General features: G+C 40.5%; 1 protein-coding gene across 2 annotated transcripts in view; it reads left to right on the forward strand.

Moving 5' to 3' along the window:
• ARHGAP18 (Rho GTPase activating protein 18) overlaps positions 1-21,329 on the forward strand; it is a 150,665-nt gene extending 129,336 nt beyond the window's left edge. For both annotated transcript variants that reach the window (XM_063443143.1, XM_063443142.1), the window contains exons 12-15: positions 7,244-7,375; positions 15,576-15,700; positions 17,768-17,826; positions 19,723-21,329. In XM_063443143.1, the coding sequence (XP_063299213.1) occupies positions 7,244-7,375; positions 15,576-15,700; positions 17,768-17,826; positions 19,723-19,817 (411 nt within the window). In that variant the 3' untranslated portion in view covers positions 19,818-21,329. The remainder of the gene's footprint in view (positions 1-7,243; positions 7,376-15,575; positions 15,701-17,767; positions 17,827-19,722) is intronic.
• The last annotated feature ends 1,962 nt before the right edge of the window (positions 21,330-23,291 follow it).

The raw sequence follows: 23,291 nt of genomic DNA on the forward strand, positions 1-23,291 counted from the left end.
TGTTGCATGTTTGGTTTGTTTATCTGTCGGCTTGCCATGCATTCATATGCGTAAGTTGATTCTAGTCTACTCAGAATCTCTGGTAAAGTGGGCGCCTGTGTGGACTTCCATTTATGGGCTATTGCTGTTTTGGCTGCTATCAGGCAATGGATTGCTAGAAATAGTTCATCTTCAGGGGGGGTGTCTGTGAAGATGTGGAGCAAAAAGCACTCAGGGCTCGTTTGTATCTTGATCCCTAGATTATTGTTTAGAAGCGACGCTATGTCGCTCCACATTGTGGTGATTTGTGGGCATGTCCAGAATATGTGGTAGAGGGTGCCTTCCTGAGTTTGACATCTCCAACATACATTGTTTGTCCCAGGGTAGATATGGGCTAGCTTGGTGGGAACCAAGTACCAACGCATAATTAATTTGCAGTAAGATTCCCAGTGTGTAAGGCTATGAGTAGCCTGCTTTGTTTTCTTTTGGGCACGGTTCCATATTTCTATCGAAAAACATTTACCCATATCTAGTTCCCATTTAGTCATATAAGGTGGCTTGAATTGCGCGTCCTGGAAAAGCAGTGTGTTGTAACATAGAGACAGAGCTCTAGTTTTTGGCAATTTTCCCATGCATTTTTGGATGAACGGCGACAGCTGTGCGGGCTCCTCAAGCCGCAGTCCGCACTCCTGCGCTATATTCCTAACTCGCAGGTAGGGGAACAGTTCTCGTGGCGGTAGGTGATATTCCTTAGCTAATTCAGGGAATGGTTTAATACCTTGGGGGGACAATAGTGAGCGCACAGATTTAATTCCCTGTCGTAGCCACGATTCCAATTGGAGGTTAGTCGTTCGTGCCGATAAAGCCCGCAGCGGTGCCGCCAGGAGCAAGTCATTTTGTTGTAGGAATAGTGGGGTAGTCTGTTTCCAAGTGCGGAGCAGCGTCTCTGTGGTTGGTAGAGGGGGCTTCGGCCTGGGGAGCCGGGCTCCCGTCCAAAGAGTGAGCGGGACCGTGCTATTAGGCATGCACGCATTTTCCAGCGCCAGCCACACCGGAGGAGATGCTCGCTCAAGAACTGCAATGCCCTGCGCCAGTATGGATGCTTTATAATATAATTTTATGTTGGGTATGCCCAATCCGCCCTTTGTGTATGGACGCCACATCGACTTTTGTGCTATCCTCGGCGGTTTTCGTTTCCAGATGTGTGCGTTTATTATGGCTTGGAATTTCTGTAAGATAGGGTTGGGGATTGTGATAGGAAGGGTGCGAAAGAGGTATAGTATGTGTGGTAATATCATCATTTTTATGGTGTGAATGCGCCCCAACCATGAGATCTCTTTATCCTCCCACTGTTTAAGCTGTTGCTCTAATCTATTGACAAGCGGTAGGTGGTTTTCTCTGATTATCGCTGAGTGTGAGGCTGGCAGTTTAATGCCCAGGTATGAAATGGAGGTTGTTCGCCAATCGAAATGATAGATCGATTTCAATTGATTGAGGGTGGAGGATGGAATCCCCATTGCTAGCGCCTGTGTCTTTTTAGCGTTGTTCTTATAATAAGACAACTTTCCGTATCTGTTTAGTAATGTCAGCAAGGTTGGTAACGTGGTTTCCGGGTGTGTTAAAAATAGGAGGACATCGTCCGCAAAAAGGGCTATCTTTTGGACCCCTATCGGCGTGTCTAGTCCTCTGACTGCAAATGTATTTTTTATGTGTCTAATCAGGGGTTCCATACACAAAATAAAAATTAAGGGGGATAGAGGGCATCCTTGTCTGACCCATTGGTAATATGGAAGGAGCGAGACAGGAAGCCAGAATTAAATATTTTAGCTGCAGGAGTGGAGTATAGAACCATAATACAGTTCAGGAATTCCTTGGGAATGCCCATGTGCAGCAGTACCGCCTGCATATATTTCCAATTTAAGCGATCGAACGCTTTTTCTGCATCCAACGCTAAAAGTATGCCCTTTTGATTGGTGGATTGGGCCCAGGAAATTAAATTTAAGAAGTGGCGTGTGTTGTCCCCTGGTTGCCTGTTCGGGACAAACCCTGCTTGTTCAGGGGAGACTAAATCTGGTAAGATGGGTTGCAGGCGCATAGCCAACAGTTTGGCGTATAATTTTAAGTCCGCATTGAGGAGCGAGATCGGTCTTAGGTTGGCACATTCGGTAGGGGGTTTTCCAGGTTTAGGGAGCGTAACTATATGAGCTAGCAGCATCTCCTCCGGTATGGACCCTGACCCCCGAAAAAAATTGAAAAGATTTGTAAGGTACGGTGTCAGAAGGGGTTCGAATGTTGTGTAAAAACAATTGGGGAAGCCGTCCGGGCCAGGGGCTTTATGTTTGGGAAGCTTGCGAATCGCGGTTCGCACCTCATCTTCAGTGAAAGTGGCCGTCAATTTGGATCTGTGGTATGCAGTCAGTTGTGGGAGGTTGGCCTCTTGTAAGTAGGTCTCTATTTCTAACTCTTGTGGCTGGTGGAGGTTGTCGTCCAATGTGAGATTGTACAATTTATTATAGAAGGATGCTAGTTCATCTACTATGTTTTGTGGGTTAAATAATTTTGCACCAGTAGCTGATGTTATATACGGGAGTTTGGATTGGATATATTGGGATTTTAGACGTCTTGCAAGCATTTTGCCTGCTTTGTTTCCTTGCATATAGTGGGAGAGTTTCAGTTTTCGTAAGTGTCGTTCTAGGGTCAGTAACGACAGCGCGTGTAACTCGCCTCTTGTCTTTTCAATTTGTCGAGAGAGTAGTTTTGTTGGCCTGAGTTTGTTGTCTTTGTCTAGTGTTTTGAGACGTGTGAGTAGTGTTTCACGGTCGGTGAATATCTTTAGCTTTTTTATCGAACCCGCTTGGATTAGGAGACCACGTACTACAGCTTTGAGGGCCAGCCATTTAGTATCGATACGCGAGGGGTCATTCACGTGGTTTTCGTGAAACATTTTGATGCATGTACGAAGATTTGCGGCGGTATCGCCATCGGCTATGAGAGATTCGTTCAGGCGCCATGTACCCCGCCCTCGTGCCGGGTACATGGCCCTAAACGTGACAGTTATTGGCGCGTGATCGGACCAAGTTCTCTCCCCTATGTGTACTGTCGCAAGATTCGCGAGGGATCTCTTGTCTACCCAACACATATCTATACGGGAGTATGTATAGTGTACCTGTGAGAAATAGGTGTAGTTTTTCTCCTCTGGGTATAGGGTGCGCCAAGTGTCGTATATGTCATTCTCGTGTAATAGCGTGCTAAGGTTGTAGCTCATAGTAACAGCCTGTTGAAGTGGGCGTTTATCTCCTAGCCTTTTGATGTCTAGGTCTGGATCTAGTGTGCAGTTGAAGTCCCCACAGATGATAGTGTGGCCCACCCGCAATTTGTTTATCTTGTTTAGTGATTTCTTTATAAAAGAGGTTGGGGAGTTGTTAGGTGCGTAGATGGAAGCAATCGTGAGTTGCATACCGTTCAGTGTGCCTACCACGATGAGGAGCCTTCCTTGTGCATCTGCGTGGATGGTATTTAGTTGGAAAACCCAGTCAGTGTGGAACAGTATGGCTACGCCTTTGGTTTTGTTAGGCGAAAGAGCATGGTATACTTGGGGATATTTGGAGGGTAGGAAGGTAGGAGGCTTTTTTATGCACATATGTGTTTCTTGGAGGCAAACTATCGCCGCCTTGGATTGATGTAAATCTTTGATTACTGCATTTCTTTTGTATGGACTGTTGAGGCCATTTACATTCAGAGATAAGCATTTAAACTGGCATGCCATTAGTGGCGTGTTTTTGGGTTGGGATGCTTATTAGAGGTAGATCTGTCGCCCCACATGAATGCGGACTTCCGGAGGTTTAACCAGACATTGGACAGTTGAAGGTGGTGTGGTGCCCGGCAGGGCCCTTTAGGTGTACAGGAGGACGCTGCTATCGGGATAGGGGTTGGGAGTGGGGGACGAACAAGGGGAGAACAGAAAAGAATGAAAATAAGTATATACAATTTCTCTCGAGCCCGAGAGAGTAGCAAGGGATACAATGGGGAGACTTCCCACTCCTCGTCCATTGAAGATCCCGTCTGGGGGTCGTGCGGAGCGGATCCGCACCTGGGCCATATGGTTATTGATTGTCCGCGTATCGATAGTTTCTAACTGGGGGGAGCGAACTTGCGGACAGCAGCCTTCTAACACTCCGCATTTTTCACATTGTGGGCCGTGGACTGGTTATCGAAAAAGTGTCACACAAGGGACCCTGGAAGTTTTGGTAGTTTATCGTATGTAGTTTGTTACTTAGGTGTTATTAAATAGTAGTTTCTATGTTCTTGTATTAATTTTGTTTTCATTTATATATTTTTTTTTTTTTAGTTAATATTAATTAGTTTTTTTTTTTTTTTTTTTTATTTATTTATTTATTTATTTATTTTCTTTTATTTTTTTATTCTTATTCTTCCTCCCGCACTCTATCCATTCGGGGGGGGATATGTGATATTTACAACTATGTGTAGCAACCTGAGCTGGAGTGGTAGTTGAATGAACATGACGAACATAAGTAGAAGTTTACAGACATCTAGAGCAGATGATGTTAGGCTGTACCGTATCGTCGTTGGCATTGTGAGCGAGGGATAGGACATTGGTGCAGCGTAGTCTAGGTAGGTAAGTGGATTTAAGTTTAAACAGATAGGTAGATTTAAACACTGCAATGACACTTATTATTACTTTGTATGCTTTGTGAACATTCCACTCGCGGTATTGCTTAACGCTTAGGGTAATACAGTCATGAGGTAAATATGAACATTGGAGTGTTACGAGTACAAAATCTTAACTCTAAACCTAATAAATGTGAGTTTATTTTTTTTTTTTTTTCGTAAATAGTTTTGGTCTACCTGCGTTCTGCTGTGTCAGGAGGGGGTCATGAGATGTTTGGGAGCATAATGTATTAACTTAAGCTAAAATATGCTAGTTTGATGAACTATGGCAAGCATAATTGATTGGTCTCCAGCATCTTAGTGATGCCACAGCTATCGACCGTTAGCAAACAGCAGTGTGCATTAGAGACACATCTCCCTTTCAGCGGAATCTAAACATTTAGGTAGGGGCACATATGTTTAAGGCCCTTAATGTAGTTTCGCAATGACAGTTTAACCACAACATCATTTAACAGAAAGAGTATGACAGTCATATGGTAGTTGCGAACAGTGGGCCCAAACATATATAACTTTAAAAAATAAAAGGTGCGTTTTTTTTTTTTTTTTCTATGTTTGATGCTTAATCTACTATATTAATACTTTTATATAAATACCACTCCAGTCGTATGTAGTTGTCTGTTGTTTCCACCTCAGCAGAGCAGGAATGGAGAGGGAGCATAGAACCACAGGAACAGTTCGTGTGAGTCCGTATGATGATCCGGTTGTATACAGTCAGTTAAGTAGGTAACTTGCAGAGTTGTGAGATTGCTGGTGGCAACGAAATCAGAAGGCCGCTGTCTTCATGTCTCCTCTAGCGGGGTGTAGGACCCACCATCTGCCAGTCCGGGCGGATCGTCGACGGTGAGGGTGTTGTAGCCGCAGGGGTGGAGGCATGACCCTGTGCATTCCAGAGGCCCCATTTCGTGAGCGTGGCCAGACGTCCTATTGGGTCTTCTATGATATGGAGCTTGTTGTTTCTCCACACCATGAGTTTGGTGGGGAAGCCCCATCTGTAAGCCTGGTCGTGGTTGCGTAAAGTTTTAGTAATAGTGGAGAATTCCTTTCTCCGCGCCATCGTTAGTGCCTATAAGTCGTCGAATATCGAGATGTGGGTGAACGGTTCCGGTAACGCCGGTTTTGATCGGGCCGCTTTTAGTAGTGCCTCTTTAGCTCGAAAGTAGTGGAAGCGAGCTATAATATCTCGTGGCACTTCTGCAGCAAATCTGGGCGGTTTCGGGATGCGGTGGGCTCTATCAAGTTCCCAAGTAGTGCCTTGTAAGTCTTGCACTAGAGTGGAGCATAGATTTTTAATGTAGGCAGGGATCTGCTCTGGTGTAATGGACTCTGGAACCCCTCGGAATCGTACATTGTTCCGGCGGGAACGATCTTCCATGTCTGCCATCTTCTGCCATAGCTTAGTGTTGTCCTCTTCTAGCTTCTGCATTTTGCCCGCTAGTGTGTTGTGAGCTGAGCATAGATCGTCAGTTTTTCTTTCGACCTGGTCTGTGCGGTCTCCTAGTTCCTCTAATTCCTGGTGGATGCCAGATATGGCGGTTGTGAAGTTGTCCTTAATGGTAGCCCTCAGGTCCATAAGCATGAGTCTCAGGTAATCCTTGGTTATGGGATCATCATCAACTGCTTTCTGCAGTGGCGCCTCGAGGTTGTTGTCAGTCTCAGGAGACTGGGCTCTGCTTGCGGCGCCATCTTGGGCCTGCTTCTGGCGGTCTTTTTTGTGTGTCCGGACCGAGTCCGTTTTGTTTGCTTGGAGGGTGACATGATATTCCTCCTATTGTTCCCACTTGATTTTGGGTTTGAGGGGGTTGGTGAAGTATCGGTTAGTTGCTTTTTTGGCCCAGGCTGATACGGAGCTCCTACTCCATGCGACCGTCCGTGCCGGAAGTTGGACACGCCCCCCCAATAAGCATTCTTCTAACCAACAGAGGAGGAGGTGTGTGCCTGCCTTCCCCATGAACACATCTCTCAGTTCCTGCTAACAGGAGAGCTTCAATGATAAACAGAAATATCTCAACACACATTTTCTATCAAACTTGTTTATTGCAGGGAAGAGTACTGCTCACAGCTTTTACAGCAGCCACTAGACCACCAGAGAAACACTTATTTGGAGTTGTGGCAGTGCTCTGCCACTCCCAAGGAGGAATATAATCTATTTTTTTTTTTAAATACTGTTGTATTTGCAGTGAAAATTGTGAGAAACCTGTTACTTCTGTAATTATATTCAGAATTGGTGTTCTAAGTATATATATATATATATATATAGTAGGATCATCAGTGTTTTTTTTTTTTGTTTAGGGACTTTAATACTTGATGATTTCTGATTGGCTGACATAATCACTCTCCAACATACAATGGAGAACTGAAATATCTTAAGTATTCTACATCTGTACCACTGCCATTATTATTACCTGTGCTTGCTCAGATACTGGGGTTCTTGAAGAATGAAAATTACTTATTTCAACTTCTGTAACCCGTAATTTTAAATTAAAGATTTTTGACTAAATAATTTTAGAAATTGCAATTTCTTTGACTACATATTGCGGTTTTGCTTGGGTCACTGATGTCTGTTTTGCATCAACAGATTCCAAAGTTTATTGTTGGCCAAGTACGACAGCAAAACATTATCAACCAGAAGAAGCTAACAAAGGAAAAAGCTATGAAAAAGCTTTTAAAGAGAATGGCATACGATCGAGAGAAGACGGAAAGGAGTGATGTAAGTGAACTGCCAATAAAACAAAGCTGACATAATGAGAATCAGTGTGAAAAATAAATATATTTTTTCAAGTTACAGCTGTACTCACTGCCATTTTCTTTCATTATGTCAAATGTCCCTTTCCCCTTATATAATGTTTGTATAATGGAAAATAATTAACCACAACCTTTTTAATTCAAGCATGTCGTAGAAATCCAGCAAAAGAAGTAGGAATACAAAGTTCAAATGTTAGGGGCTTTAATAAATGCAGAAGTGTGTTGTCAAAACAAACAAAAAAACAAACAAACAAAAAAAAGTGTATTCAATGATATAATGGATGTCACTTAAAATAAAACATATCAAAACCACGTAATTAGGAAAATATTCCAGTACAAGTAATTTAAAGAGGCACTATAGCACTGCGCCCCCCCCCCCCTCCCCAGATTAACAAAAGCATTGACACATTTAACATCTGGTGCCTCTGCTGCAGATTGGCTTTGAAAAGTTATTTAAACATTTAACTACAAATTCAATCCTATATGTAACACCCATAAAGTATGTTCTCCAAATATGCTCTTAGGGTATCTTGCACTAAACTGCGAAACAATGAGTTGGCATGCACAAAGAAATCACATTGGAAAATCACTTAAGTGAACGTGTTATCCACCTAGATATACATGTCGTGCTGGCATGTTATGTCTGACATTGTTACACTGTAAGAATTTTTCTTTCTCTTTGCTTCTAATTTTTCATTTCACTAAAATTTGCTGTCCAATGAATAAAACGATTTATGCTAAAAATAATGTTATTTGTTTGATCTACACAATATTAAGTATGTGTATACCCTTTATTCATGTTTATTCTCATAATGCTTCAGTTTGTCTGTTAAAGAGACTCTCGAGTGCCAGCACTGCAGGTCCCCTCTCCCTCCCGCCCCCCATCCCAAGTTGCTGAAGGGGTTAAAATCCCTTCAGTAACTTACCTGTATCCAGCGCTGATGTCCCTCGGCGCTGGGTCAGGCTCCGCCTACGCTCCTCCCCTGCATTAGACCTCCCCATAGGAAAGCATTGAATAATGCTTTTAATGCTTATCTATGGCGATTTTTGGCGACGCTGGAGGTCCTCACATAGCGTGAGGACATCCAGCGTCGTTATAACACACTTTTCGTGTTCTATGAACACGGAAGTGTCCCTTAGTAGCTGTGTAGTAGACAGCCACTAGTGGAGGACTTAACCCTGCAAGGTAAATATTGCAGTTTATGAAAACTGCAATAATTATACCTGCAGGGTTAAGGGTAGTGGGAGTTGGCACCCAGACCACTCCAATGGGCAGAAGTGGTCTGGGTGCCTGGAGTGTCCCTTTAACACATTTCTGTTAGTGTCAGGGTTGAACAGAATATGTTGTTCCTCTAGTACCAGAGATGACTTTTAGTGTTTTCTCTTTCGTGTCAGGTTCTGTCCAGTCTAATCCCTTGAGAACTGTAGCGAGTTCATTTTCCTACTTGTACAAACATGTTTGGCATTTTATTAAGTTGCATGGTATTAAAGGCTTGTGGAGGAATGTCTAATTAAAAAAAAATGTATAAATATTTATTTGTTAATTAAATACTTCATAGCTTCTCTGGGGAAATATTTATGTGAGAGCAGTGGATTTGTTTTAAGTGCATTTTATAAAACGCTATTAGAAAAAGCTGGCTATGGTGCCTCTTTCATGCTTTTGCTCAGATTTTTGTGAAAAGTACATGGCCTTGAATGTTTCAGGCAAATTTGCCATTGTTTTCTTTGAGAGAAATTAAAGGGACACAATTGTCACCACAACTAGCTTAATGAATCTGTTATGGTATATAGATCATGCCCCTGCAGTCTCGCTGCTCAATTCTGTCATTCAGGAGTTAAATCACTTTTGTTTCTGTTTATGCAGCCCATACCACACCTCCCCTGGCTGTGACTGACACAGCCTGCATGAAAACAAAATGGTTTCATTTCCAATCAGATGTAACTTTAAAATTGTTTCTCCTGCTCTGTAAATTGAACTTTAACCACATACAGGCGGCTCCTGTAGGGTCTAGCAAGCTATTAACAGAACAGGAGATAAGACATTCTAAACAGAATTTGCAATAAAGGAAGTGTAAACATGAGCTGACTCTTTACAGGACGTTTTTAGGAAGCCTGTGCTAGTCACACATGTGTAGTTGGAAGAAGTAGTCATCTTGCAACATTTTTAATCATCTGACAGGGAGACAAGAGAGAGCCTGATCAGTGTAATCATGCCTTCTACACTTAGTACCTTTACTGTGTAAGTTAAGTCTGTCAAATTCACAGCACACTCAGCAGTCTTGTGAAATAAAACAGCTTTATTGCATTACACAGTTAATACAAATCCCACAAGGTTCAATGGTTCAGTCCATTCATCTAGCTAGTGTTATCTACATACCAGTCCATTTTTTTTTTTTTTTTTTTTTTTTTACAAAGCGAGTTAGCACAATTTTTTTTTGCATTCTATTGGGATTTAGTGCTTGTATTTTGTTACTGAATGGTAAAGAGTATTTTAGTGTTCTCAGTTGAGTTTCTCCAATTCTGTTGTATTGTGAGACACCTTGTGGAAAATTATGGAAGTTTACTATTTGTTAAATGACAGTTTTTGCTATGGAAGCAAATTTAGGAGCTGCACATTAAGACATTCATACAGTCTTTAATTCAGAGTGACCACCTTGGTTATTCTGTTTGTAACCGAAAAAAAATTCTTCTTATTTTTATTAGTGTAAAGCTCCATTATGATGACACTTTTTGTGTCTTACCTGGTTATGCTGTTTGCACCAGGCCATTAATGGGACGTGCTCCTATTCTCACTTGGCATCATTTGGCAGATCACATGTCACACATGTCTGCAGAACAACGCTTTGGTTTGCACTCTCTGCACTATACATAGAGAATGTAGAAGTAGCCACGTTTTAAAGAGACTCAGAATGTATTGCTTTTGCAAAGTTATGTGAATTGAACTTTGACTTTTAAACTGTGAAAGATTAAGACAAGTTTCAACACAAGTGGTGGGTGATTTATAGTCCTCCGGGCCGCCATCAGGGGGTGACAACCAGAACTGTTGTCACGGGCCTGGCGGTCCTGGCAGTCCCGGGCCCCACTTTCCCTCTCTGCACACATAGATAGCGAATATCGCTATGTGTGCAGCCGCGGGACCCCGGCTCTCTTTTCTGCAGAGGGTTCCCAGCACACAGCTTCTTCTCTTCTTTTGTAATAACTCTTGCGATACCCGCGGCCTTCTGAGCGTTGCCATGGCAACGCTCCGCGGGTCTCGCAAGAGTTATTAGAAGAGAAGAAGCTGTGTGCTGTGCCCCCTCTGCAGTTACAGGGAGCCGAGGGCCCCCCATGCCACCGGACTACCAGGGATGGAATCTCCCCCCTCCCTGGACACAAGTAAGAAGCAGGGAGGGGGGGAGAAACAGTTAATTAATTTAACAGGAAATGTATGTGAAATTAATGTGAAAATGCCCTTTCCTCCCCCCCCCGATTGCACATTTACACACACACTGCATACACCAATACAATACACGCACTGCATACACCAACACAACACACGCACTGCGTACACCAACACAACACACGCACTGCGTACACCAACACAACACACGCACTGCGTACACCAACACAACACACGCACTGCATACACCAACACAACACACGCACTGTGTACACCAACACCACACACGCACTGCGTACACCAACACCACACACGCACTGCGTACACCAACACCACACACGCACTGCGTACACCAACACCACACACGCACTGCGTACACCAACACCACACACGCACTGCGTACACCAACACCACACACGCACTGCGTACACCAACACCACACACGCACTGCGTACACCAACACCACACACGCACTGCGTACACCAACACAACACACACGCACTGCGTACACCAACACAACACACACGCACTGCATAGACCAACACAACACACACGCACTGCATAGACCAACACAACACACACGCACTGCATAGACCAACACAACACAACACGCACTGCATAGACCAACACAACACAACACGCACTGCATACACCAACACAACACAACACGCACTGCATACACCAACACAACACAACACGCACTGCATACACCACCAACACAACACGCACTGCATTCACCACCAACACAACACGCACTGCATTCACCACCAACACAACACGCACTGCATTAACTGTATACACTAACACAACACACTCTGCATTAACTGTATACACTAACACAACACACTCTGCATTAACTGTATACACTAACACAACACACTCTGCATTAACTGTATACACTAACACAACACACTCTGCATTAACTGTACACAGAGCATCCACTACACAAACATCCTGTATTCACAGTACACAGACACTGCGTCTAATACACACTGCATCCGCTACACAAACACACACTCTGCATTCACTGCACAAACAGTATCTAATACACACAAACACTACATCCATTACACACATTCTAATTCACTTCCACTATACACACCACATTCAATCCTGCATCATTGTCAGCGGACTACGTAGGGCGTGGGCGGACCTGGGGGGAGAGGGAACGGGAAGCCCCCTGTCAGGGGCCTCAAAATTTCTGATGGCGGCCCTGATAGTCCTTTATATCATATGTGAAAAGTGAATTCTGAAAGTCACAAATTATATAACTACTTTTTTAATTTGGGATTGATTTGTGATACGATTTTTCCATGCTGTTTATCTACAGATAAACACTGTGGAAACATCTTGCAGAATGTCAAATTTCACTATGCCGAACAATCTTCACTCAACCTGTCATTCTGAATGAGTCTCTGCTCAGCATCTGCTTTTCTTGAGCACTTCATGTTTGATTGATTGTTCTCCTTCTTTCTAATAAAAGAAAATAAAAAATTCGTAAGGGAAATCTTGGTGAAAAATAAAGTATTTTGAAGTCGTTCGGTTTTGACCAATTTACCCCAAGACCTGCAGCAACCAAATTTCACAAATGATATATAGATGGCACATGGGAAATTATTTCATTTTCTGACTTTACATTAGTTTGGCAACTTAATTGCCCTGTGGCACTGGCCTTTGAACACTTACAGGGTTAATCACTAAAGTCAGAGTGATTGAACTGAACACACAGCTGACTTCTAGAATTTTTCCAGTTTGGCTACTTTAAAATTCACTTTGAAATCACCTTGAATTCTCACTTTAGTAAATAACCCGGACAGTCTCACAATTCTGTTGGCATCAAAGGCTGTTGGTTATGAATAGAAAAAAAGACATACTTATATTTATATATTTATAAATATACCATTGTATATATTATATTTAAAATATATTTACCATTGCAGAGTTAAGAGACCTGGGACACTGCACCCAATGAGCTGAAGTGGTCTGGGTGCATATAGTGTCCCTTTAATGCAACACCACCTCCCCATGCCTCCCCCAAGTTTCTGTTTATATTTCACTTTTCATGCTCTTGTAAAAACAAGGAGGTAGCAGATCAACTTTTTTTTTTTTTATCAATCAGTGCTTTTCCAAATAAAGATATAAATGGAGCATTGAGTATGACTACAATAACATGCTTGGCAAAGCAGAGAGGACAAGATTGTGACCCATGGGGACTTAATGGAGCGTTACATAGTTAGAAATTGAATAGGTGAGCAGATTCAGATTTTGTTAGTAAATCCTTGGTCATGTATCCAGTATCATCACAGTCAATATGCATAGTCAAAGTATTGAGTCTACAATTGGCAGGAATCTTAACTGTGTGATCACTAGACATGTTCCTTGATGTGGGGTTTAAACTATTCAATGTTGTACAGCTGTAACAAAATACATCACCCCCAGACAGAAAAAGATGTGCCTACCTCTAACTTCTTTTACTAACTAGTTTACCTAAAAAAATCGAGCTAAGACTAGTATGGCATGGCATTATTTCTCTTATAACATTACAGGCATTCTATTACTCCTACGTATACATTTTAACCTTTTACCAACAATGACTGATGATGAGACCACAATTTGTACATTCTATTCTCTTTTAGACACCGCAAATACAGAAATGTTTCAGCCATTGCTTTCCACAGATGGTTTTTAATGATTTATTTGAAAGGGGAAAGTTTTTGATATGTAGTAAATGTATACCAGCTTTTTTTAAAAAAAAATTTTTTATTTTTTTTATTTAATAGCTTTTTTTAGTTTCTATTATTCATCCAAAGCATACACTGAAGGTAAATGGAGCTATCCACAGTATATTAAGGAGTGTTATTAATACAGGGCGTTGACAAAGGAACGCAGAAATGTTTTCATGACCCCAGTCATTGACAATACAGTAGGGTTCAGACTATTAAACAATGCACTTTTCCAACATTAAACATTAAAAAAGAAAATGTGACTCTGCACATAAAGCAAGCACATACCAATGTGTATAAATAGCAAAATAAATGCTGCGCCCAAATATTCTATCCTGTTCAAACGTTTTTGTAACACACGTGTGTTAGCTATACAAGCAGCCAGAGAGAATACCATGTGCCATGGGGTTTGATTGTACCTCCTGCAAAACCACAGGTTGTGGGATGATTAGGTATGAGAGCCATGGTTGTCACTGCTGCCTGTGACAGCTCAAAGTGCTCAGCTCAAGACGGTTCCGCTAGCGGCCCTGGGGCAGTCTTCTATGCAGGCAATGCATTACACCAAAACCTGGCAGTTATTGCCGTGACTTGAGATGGAGCTTGGGAACTGAACTCTTATTGACTTGGCTCTCTGTCTCTTTTCTTCTCCCATATCTGCCATCTTAAAGGAGAGAGCAAAGCTATGGGACCCTTTCACTATGGTTTTGCCTCCACCACCACAAAAGAAATAAACAAGGGGATTAGGGCTCTGTTACTGTAAGCGGAGTGAGCGCTTGTCTGAGAGTGTCTGTGTTTCTGAAATACTGTCTAGAATGATGCCAATGCACTCGCCTATCATTATTTATTAAACTAATTCTTAAACAGGAGTACTGCTCATGATATAACATATCTGTTAATAATTCCTGTTTTCAGCTGTGTGCATTTTTTCTTGATTAGAATGCATTTAATATTTTAATGCAGGGTTACAGTTGAAATCTACTTTGAATTCCTGGTAGTTTTCACTTTAGTAAAAAAAAAAAAAAACCAATATATATATATTGTAAAATGACATATACAACAAATAATCAACATGATTATGTTTAGACATAGGCATTCGTGTACTGCACCGCCTTCTCCACATGATTAGCGCAAAGCATCAATTCATAGATTTATTAGTCTCAGATCAACAAACAGATATGTCCTAATTTGTTAGCAAACACAAAAAGAGCTCAGGAAGAAATTAAAACTTTTTAAAACCTTTTACTTTTAGCTTGATTTTGTTAATTAAAAAAGTAAAAGAATATACTTTCCATAATTCCAATATCTGGTTCGATGTGGCGAGTTAAAATTCCTCTTAAAGGAACACTAGGCTCAGGAACACTAACGTGTGTTAAAAACACCATCTGGTCCCTCCTTTTCCACCTAAATATAGTAAAATCTTCTGCTGACTCTGCCCCTGATCTGCCTCCTTGGCTGACATCAGAAGTGATTATTTAAACTAATCACAATGCTCTCCCTTTGGGTTGGCTGAGATTGCCAAGGAGGTAGATCAGGGGAAGAGCCAAACACAGCCTTGGCCAATAGGCATCTCCTCCCAGAGATACATTGAATCAATGCTTCTCTATGAGGAATGTTCAGTTTCTCCATGCAGAGGGTGAAGACACTGACCCTCAGTGAGGGTGGCCAGTGAAGGTATCCCCAGGCTGTAATGTATACCCTGCCTTTTCTCTGAAAAAACCGTGTTTACTGCAAGAAGCCTGAAGGGAATTATTCTATTCACCAGAACAAATACTCTAGTTGTTCTGGTGACTAGTGTCCCTTTAAATTGCTCAACAGCCTTTTAGATCATGTTTTGCCCAATGGAGGTTACTGCTCCTTGTGTGGTTGTTTCCATCCTGTCTAAATCCTCATAATTGAGTTAAGGTATGCAGAGCTTTAACTAGCATAATGTTTCAGAGAACTGCCTAGATTTGGTTCTGAGCCAAATGCTTTTTTTCATTTTAGGCATTGATGTTTTTAATTCTATGGCCGTTTTATAGATTAAAAGTAATAATGAAGATTTTTTTTCTCCCACTATGTGTTAGAATGACGTTCCTCAGGGGTTTATACGGATACAAGCTCCTCACTTTTCCAAAGTATCCATGGCAGTTCAACTAACAGAAGAGCTGAAAGCTGGAGACATCCTGGGACGGTTCCTCAACCAAGAGAGGTGTGTAGTATTTTAAATGGACTTAACATTTATGGGACATCATTATCCATGATGGTGTTGTGTGCGTTTTTTTGTGTGTGCATAAATCTTGTAATTATCCTTTTAAAGAAATACTACAGGTTGGAGTTGCCCTCTTTGTTAGATCTATCTATCCATGTTTCTAAAATAGTTCCTTTTGCAACTCCATGCATAGAAAGCAAAAATTGGATGAAAGTGTATTACATTTTGAATATCCCTTATGTGCTGCAAATAATCAGGATATTCTCCAATAACATTTGCATTAACATGGCTGGATCCAGCTCTCTGATGCCTTGGGCATCCATTTTAAAATAATTTAACTTATGCTATTATCAGGATAAAGGTAGATTAATATAGCAGAGAAAGGAAATAACATATTTGTAGTCCTTATAACTGGCTGGGCATAATGCAATATTTTATGCAAAATGCCACAAAAAGGCATAAAGAAATCTCTGTATTACTAGCCAAGGTCAGCAAAACAAACGTTAACAGGATAGTCAGGCAAACCAAAGTCAAGGATTGCAGAATACACAGTCAAGAAATTAGGTGGGTCAAAATACCATAGAATATTAACAGTAAGGTGCACTCTATCGAACTTAAAGGGTAAACATTTAATGGCCTTAAAGGGTAAATGCAACTGCAAGATACTGTTCACGGGGAGATTATAATTGGGAGAGAAAACAACCCTAACCTGCCCACAGGGACATGTGCATCAAAATGTACATAATTGTCAGAGGCAAGATATGACGTGGAGGGGGAGCATTCAGAATCTTATAAAAAAAACAAACACAACAACATTTTGAAGTTTATTATTAGTCATTATTTCTATTAAATAGTTCATACTGTAAATCCATTTGAAATTTAAATATAAAGAATAACCCTTTTTACTGTAGGTTTTATTTTGTCTTTGTCTCTGAGATATTTATAAAATACTGCATATACAAGAAAAATGAGTGATTTGAATAGTTTTAGTTTTATTAATAATATATATTATATCCCTCTGGGAAAGTAATGTTTTACTCCATCTCAACTGTAAAATGTCAATTATCATTGGCGAATAAAACTAGAAAAATTAACTTAATTTCTTCTGTATTCCAAAATGGTTTCTGTCAATCCTTTAATAGCTCATAAATGTGACATGGACCTGGTCAGGTTAAAGCTTTTGTTTGTGCAAGTAGTTTGGCACATTGAGAACTGCAGCAGAGATAATTGCCACACAAAACATTTCCTTTCATTTGTAATAAAACATTTTATTGTTTCAATGTTTTTGTCAGAAATGGCATGCAGAGAACCAGATTATTTGAAGTAATCGTAGTATTTGAAGTAAAATAAGTGCATGACCAGCCTTACTATTCCCATAATTATCTATACAGCTTTAATATGATACCTCTGGTGAAGTGCAAGGTTAATACTGAAAGGGAAACTGTAGTTCTAGGAAAAAGAAATTTGTTTTAGCTCCCTATAGTGCCTCCCTCCCTCATGGTGCTGAAGGGGATAAACTTTCATCACTTAACTTATTCCAGTGCCAATGTCTCTCTGCCATGGTTTAGGCTCTGCATCTGCTCCTCCTTTTCCGACACACACACATTAGGACTTCCCATAGGAGAGTATTATAAAATGTTTTCCTATGGGGTGTTTTGGGTGAAACTGGATGTCCTCATGCAGAGACCAAAAGTCACCTAACCACCCAGAAGTCTACCAGACAACCACTAGAGGTGTAATTAATCCTGAAAGGGGATTATTACAGTTTATCAAAAACTTCCATAAATGCCATTGCAGGGTTAAGAGGCCTGGTAGCCTATAGTGTCCCTTTTAATGTAGTAGAATTACAAATGGAATTAATGACATGTACATTTCAGAAGTATCTTGTGAAAATGAAACCCCCAAGTATCCATGAGCCCTGCATGCATTATTCCTTTTTTGGAATTTGTTTTACATTTCATTAAGAACAAACATAGGGGAAATGGTAATTTTGTTTTTATTTATTGTTTTTTATATTTTTCATTTACTATTCCCCCCCACCCCCCCTCCCAATGTTTGCTGTTGCAGTGGTGCAAGAAATTTAAAAAAAGAAGAGGTTTGTCTATATGAAATTGGAGGAAATATTGGTAAGTATGTCTTGCAAATATTAAGTCTTTCAATCAGTTGATGTTTTTTTCTTGTGCTTGCAATGTATACTACTACTTTAGGTGATGTAATTCTAAAATGTGGGAGCAAGGGACAAACATTGAAGCCAGCTAGCTGCTTACACATGTAAATGGCTAAATAGCCACACAAACAAGCGCACAAATAATATGCTGTTATGGCATTTGCATCTAAAATAACAATACAATATTTTATTTATTTATTTCACTCTTGTAGCATAAGATTTAGAGACCACAGGAACAGGATGCATTCTAATATGGTGTTTGCATGACTACAATGTCACAAACACGAAAATCTGTAATATATATTTTTGCTTTATTTTAGAGGTCTGCCATGGTAACAGACAACGTGTGGTATAAGCTCTTTGTCAGTTTTCCATAGAATCGAAGTGCCAGAGCAAAGATAAGAGGCAGACATTATTTTAATTAACAATCAACACACAACTAGCCTATTACTCTGACAGAACTATTACAGAGAGAGAATTTTGTGGGGGCTCCCCTTTAGCACAAGGGGAAAAGATAGATCCCCCATCTGTCATACAACTCCCACACTGCTACCATTTCCCCATCCTTGCAGGGTTATATTTGTGAGCAGTTTGTGCGTATGAATGTAAGTGTGGTTTTGTATGGAGTATGTGTGTGCGCATCTAGGTGTGTATTTGTATGTACCATTGTCATTGAAATGCAGTAGTGTACTTCCATTAAATGTTTGCATTTGATTGCAGGAGTGTGTATATAGTTTTGGCTTTTAAATGCGGAAGTACATTTGTGTGTTGTATTGATGTTTGAATGAAGTGATGTGTAAATACAATTTGCAATGTGTTTTTTGTATGTATTGTTTGCATTTGATTGCAAGGATATCCAGTCTATCCAGTGGATGTAGTGTTAATGTTTACTGGAATATATGCCCATGCACTGACGCATGCATGCATGCATACATTCATTAACACTGTCACATACACAAACGCTGACTCGCATATACACACACGGACACATACATACACCCATAAACGTCATACTTTTTATGTTTTTAGCCACCTTCCTGTTAACATACATTTTTGTGTGCAGGATGGAGACTTCCTTGGGTCTGGCTGCTGGCTGAGGCTTATGGGACTTTGTAGCTTGAGCAGGCTCTCTCCTTGTTCTCTCCCCCACTACCCCCCTTCATCCCCCCCCTCCTTTCTCCCTCCACATGTGTCACTCTGTGTAGTTGAAAGTAAGTGACAGGCTCTCACTTCCTCCCAGCATTGCCAATATTTCAGTGTCCTTGTTCAATAATACCTATCTGGTGGCCCTATGCATGAACCACCCGATGGGGCCCCTCAACTGTGGAGTTGCACCAGTGATCGTTTAGTCGCTGCATATACAAACAAACACATTCAGCTGAATTCCAATTCTCCTTCTCTCCTCCCCAGTGCTGATTATCTCTTAAACAGTGGTTAGTTGGGAAGAGGAGCTTAGAGGTTTGGTAGCACCATTCTTAATGTCTTTCACAAACGGTTATGTATGTGCATTCTCTGGCAGCACAGAGGAATTAAAAGTTTGTGTCTTTATATCGCTTCCTCCCTGGGATGTAAGGCAGGATTTCACAAGAATAATCCACATACACAGTTTGGTCCATTTGCACATAGGTCCATTCATGGGATCTTTTAATGTCCCCTGAATGACATTGAGACAGATTATCTATTTCCAGACCCATTTCTGTGTCGTCATGGATTTGCTGAGTCCTACTCATTGTTTATCTCCGTCCAGCAATTATGTGATGAGCATTCTACGTACCGGTAACTTAACTGTTCAGGCATTGCGGACTATTTACCATTCCCTACTTGCTAACATGTTTGTGTTTTTTGTTTCTAACAGGGGAGCGTTGCCTTGAAGAAAATACCTATATGAAGGATCTGTTGCAACTTAATCCCAATGCTGATTGGGTTATAAAACCAAAATCTGCATTATGACCATGAACAACAAAAGCATAGCAAATACAAAGTAGGCCGTATTTTCTCTGCAGTGCATGTCACATTGGTAATGTCCGAATACTTGATTACCTAATGCAAAGTCAGTGCTCAGTGTAAACCTAGTAACTGCCTTTAGTGAGATGATTTATTTTACTGCCAATAACAAAACAAAACAAAAAATGGTGCAGCAGCTGACACCTGGTTTGCTGGGTGTTACATTTGACCTGAATGTGCTTACAATTTAAAAAGTATACCTCTCTTTCAGTATACCTGTTATTATTATACAGATATATTCGTACTTAAGTGTTTTATTGCATGGGGAATGTGCAAAATAAATGTAATTCACATTTCTTATATATTCCTCAAAAACGTAAGAAAATTATTTAAACAAAACAATATGTCAAACACGATGGAAATACAAGTCCTCTATGCTTATCTTTTTATTTAGTGAAATTCTAACTGATTAAAACGTATGGTGATTTAAACAAAAAAGTCAAATTGCACAATTGTGCCTTAAATTTATGAAGGACACTGTAAGCAGTTTGTTTGTTTTTTGTATAGATTTTTTTTCTCTGTGTATATATATAACTGTCTATATTATGTGGACAACTACTGACGTTTTGGAGAGGTTATGTGTAGGCTTTTTTATTTTCTCGTTAATTCTGAGATTTAACAAGCAAGTGTGTGCTGTATGGATGGACAACTACAATTCATTTTTTTTTATAAAGATATAAAAACATCTTTAGTTACAGGAACCTATTAGATCTGTACCTTTTATAACTGTATGATCATGAGCCACTTTTTTTTTTTTTGTTATTAAGATTTGTAATTCAGCGCCAGAACAGACACCTATTATAAGTTGAACCCACCTACCATGAAGCCATTAGCCCTGATGAATTTTGTCCAGTCAAGTACTTCTGAACAGACATAGTGCATGTGCGCGGAGAAGTCCTCGATGCACAAAGCACAGATTAAGTAATTGAACATCCATGCTCCAAAATCACTTAATTGAGATGACATGAATGGCGAGACCTGATTTATATCTACAATAGGCAAATTTGTAATTTTGCAAAATGTACTGCTGTAGAAGCAAATAACTATGAAATGTAAAAAGAGTATGTGGGTTGTGTACATTGTTTGTTTTTGTGAATGGTTACTAAAACCTCTCCTGTAAATATAAATTCAAAATGGTTTCTCTTATGTTCTTAGTAAATCTGCTATCATTTGCTTAAATGTATCCTTGTCCCTAAAAACAATGGTTTCCATAATGAGCAAGTTGCGAGTGGGCCTGCGTTTTAATGGGAACAATGACTTCACAATCAGGGCAGCTGAATTTAGCAGAATGAAAAGATACAAAATTACAATTCTAACAAGAAAAATCTCAACGAGTGAACTGGATAACATCTAGTCTGCAACCTATTGTACCATATTGGAGACAAACACTGACATGTATTTGTGTAGTTGCATTACTTCCTTTCAGGACATTGTATATAAAATAAATATTAAAACCATTTTTTCTTGATTTTTTTTTTTTTTCTTCCACCTGTATTAACACTGCTGTCTTTTATTTCTTCTACATCAATGTCCTTTTACACATAATTATATTGACTGCCACCTCGAGCAAAACAGTATGGACAGCATTAGTCCATCTGAATATTACCATGTGGTTGTAAATACATTTTAAAAGAACACATATAACCCATATAACCCAAAGAACACATATAACCAGCAGCGGAACTATCATCAGCCTGGAATGCAAAAAAGCCAATATATGTATAGTTATACAATAGAACTTACTCAGCCATGTGAGCAGGGACAAGGTGTGGTTGGCCAGCTCTTTAATGGCTTCTGAAGTAAAAAAAAAATCATGGTCTCTTTATTTAAAAATGAACCCTTAACAAAATTACTTTAATTCAAGGTTTTGCGTTTACTTAATTACACGCAAAAAACTTAGTTTGCAAGGTCTTTACCAACATGGCCAAAAATTATTCATGGCTGGAGGATGCCATAAGCAGGGCCGTCTTTAACATTGACTGGACCCTGGGCAAGCATTTGCTTGGGCCCCCTGGATCCTGCCCTCCCCCCACACTTTCACTCTCTGGCATGCAATCACGCCCTCCACCCCAACACAGTGGCAGAACTAATGTAGACAGGGCCCTGGTGCAAGACATTGTTTTGAGCCTCCCCTCTAGCGCAAGAGCAGAGAAAAGATAAATCCTCATCTGTTGTACAATTCCCACGATGCTATGCCAGCTGGGGATCTACCATTTGGCCATTCTTGCAGGGCTGCATTTGTGAGCAGTGTTTGTGCATTTGAATGTGAGCATGTTGTTGTATACAGTATGTGTGTGCATGTAGGGTGTAGTATTGGTGTTTAAGTGTAGGGATGTGTTTCTATATACTTTTTGAGTTTGAATTCAGGGGTGTGTTTGTATGTAATGTTTGCAGGGGTGTGTTTGCATGTTGTGTTTGATTGCCGTGATGTATGACATGCATTCACAGATATACATACACATTAGCACACTGATACATACACACATCTGGGCACATGCACACACTGACAAAGACTGGCGTATACACACACAGACACATACATAAATACACATCCACACACGGAGATACACACTTACACACACTGACACAGATATGTACACACACAAACACAGGTACACATGCAGGGGTGTATTTGTGTGCAGTGTTGGCATAGGAATGCTGGAATGTATGCATTGTCACACAGATGCACACTTACACAAACACTGAAATACACACAGGAACACAGTGTATGTGTGTGCATTGTTAATGTTGGAATGCAGGGGTTTATTTGTGTGCAATGTTAGATGGGATGCATAGATACACACATTGACACTCATATACACACACAGGTAGATATACACTGACACACAGGTACACATACAAACTGACACACAGGTACACAGATACACACACACACACACACACACACACACACACACAGTCAGATACACACACACAGTCAGATACACACACACAGTCAGATACACACACACAGTCAGATACACACACACACACAGTCAGATACACACACACACACAGTCAGATACACACACACACACAGTCAGATACACACACACACACACAGTCAGATACACACACACACACACAGTCAGATACACACACACACACACAGTCAGATACATACACACACACACAGTCAGATATACACATACAGTCAGATACACATACACACACACACATACATACAGTCAGATACACACACACAGTCAGATGCACACAAAGTCAGATACATATACACACACAGTGAGATACACACACACACACACACACACACACAGTGAGATACACACACACACACACAGTGAGATACACACACACAGTGAGATACATACACACACACACAGTGAGATACACACACACACAGTGAGATACATACACACACACACAGTGAGATACACACACACACACACACACACACAC

The sequence above is a fragment of the Pelobates fuscus genome, chromosome 2 (genome assembly GCF_036172605.1).
Source record: "Pelobates fuscus isolate aPelFus1 chromosome 2, aPelFus1.pri, whole genome shotgun sequence".
Classification (NCBI taxonomy): domain Eukaryota; kingdom Metazoa; phylum Chordata; class Amphibia; order Anura; family Pelobatidae; genus Pelobates; species Pelobates fuscus.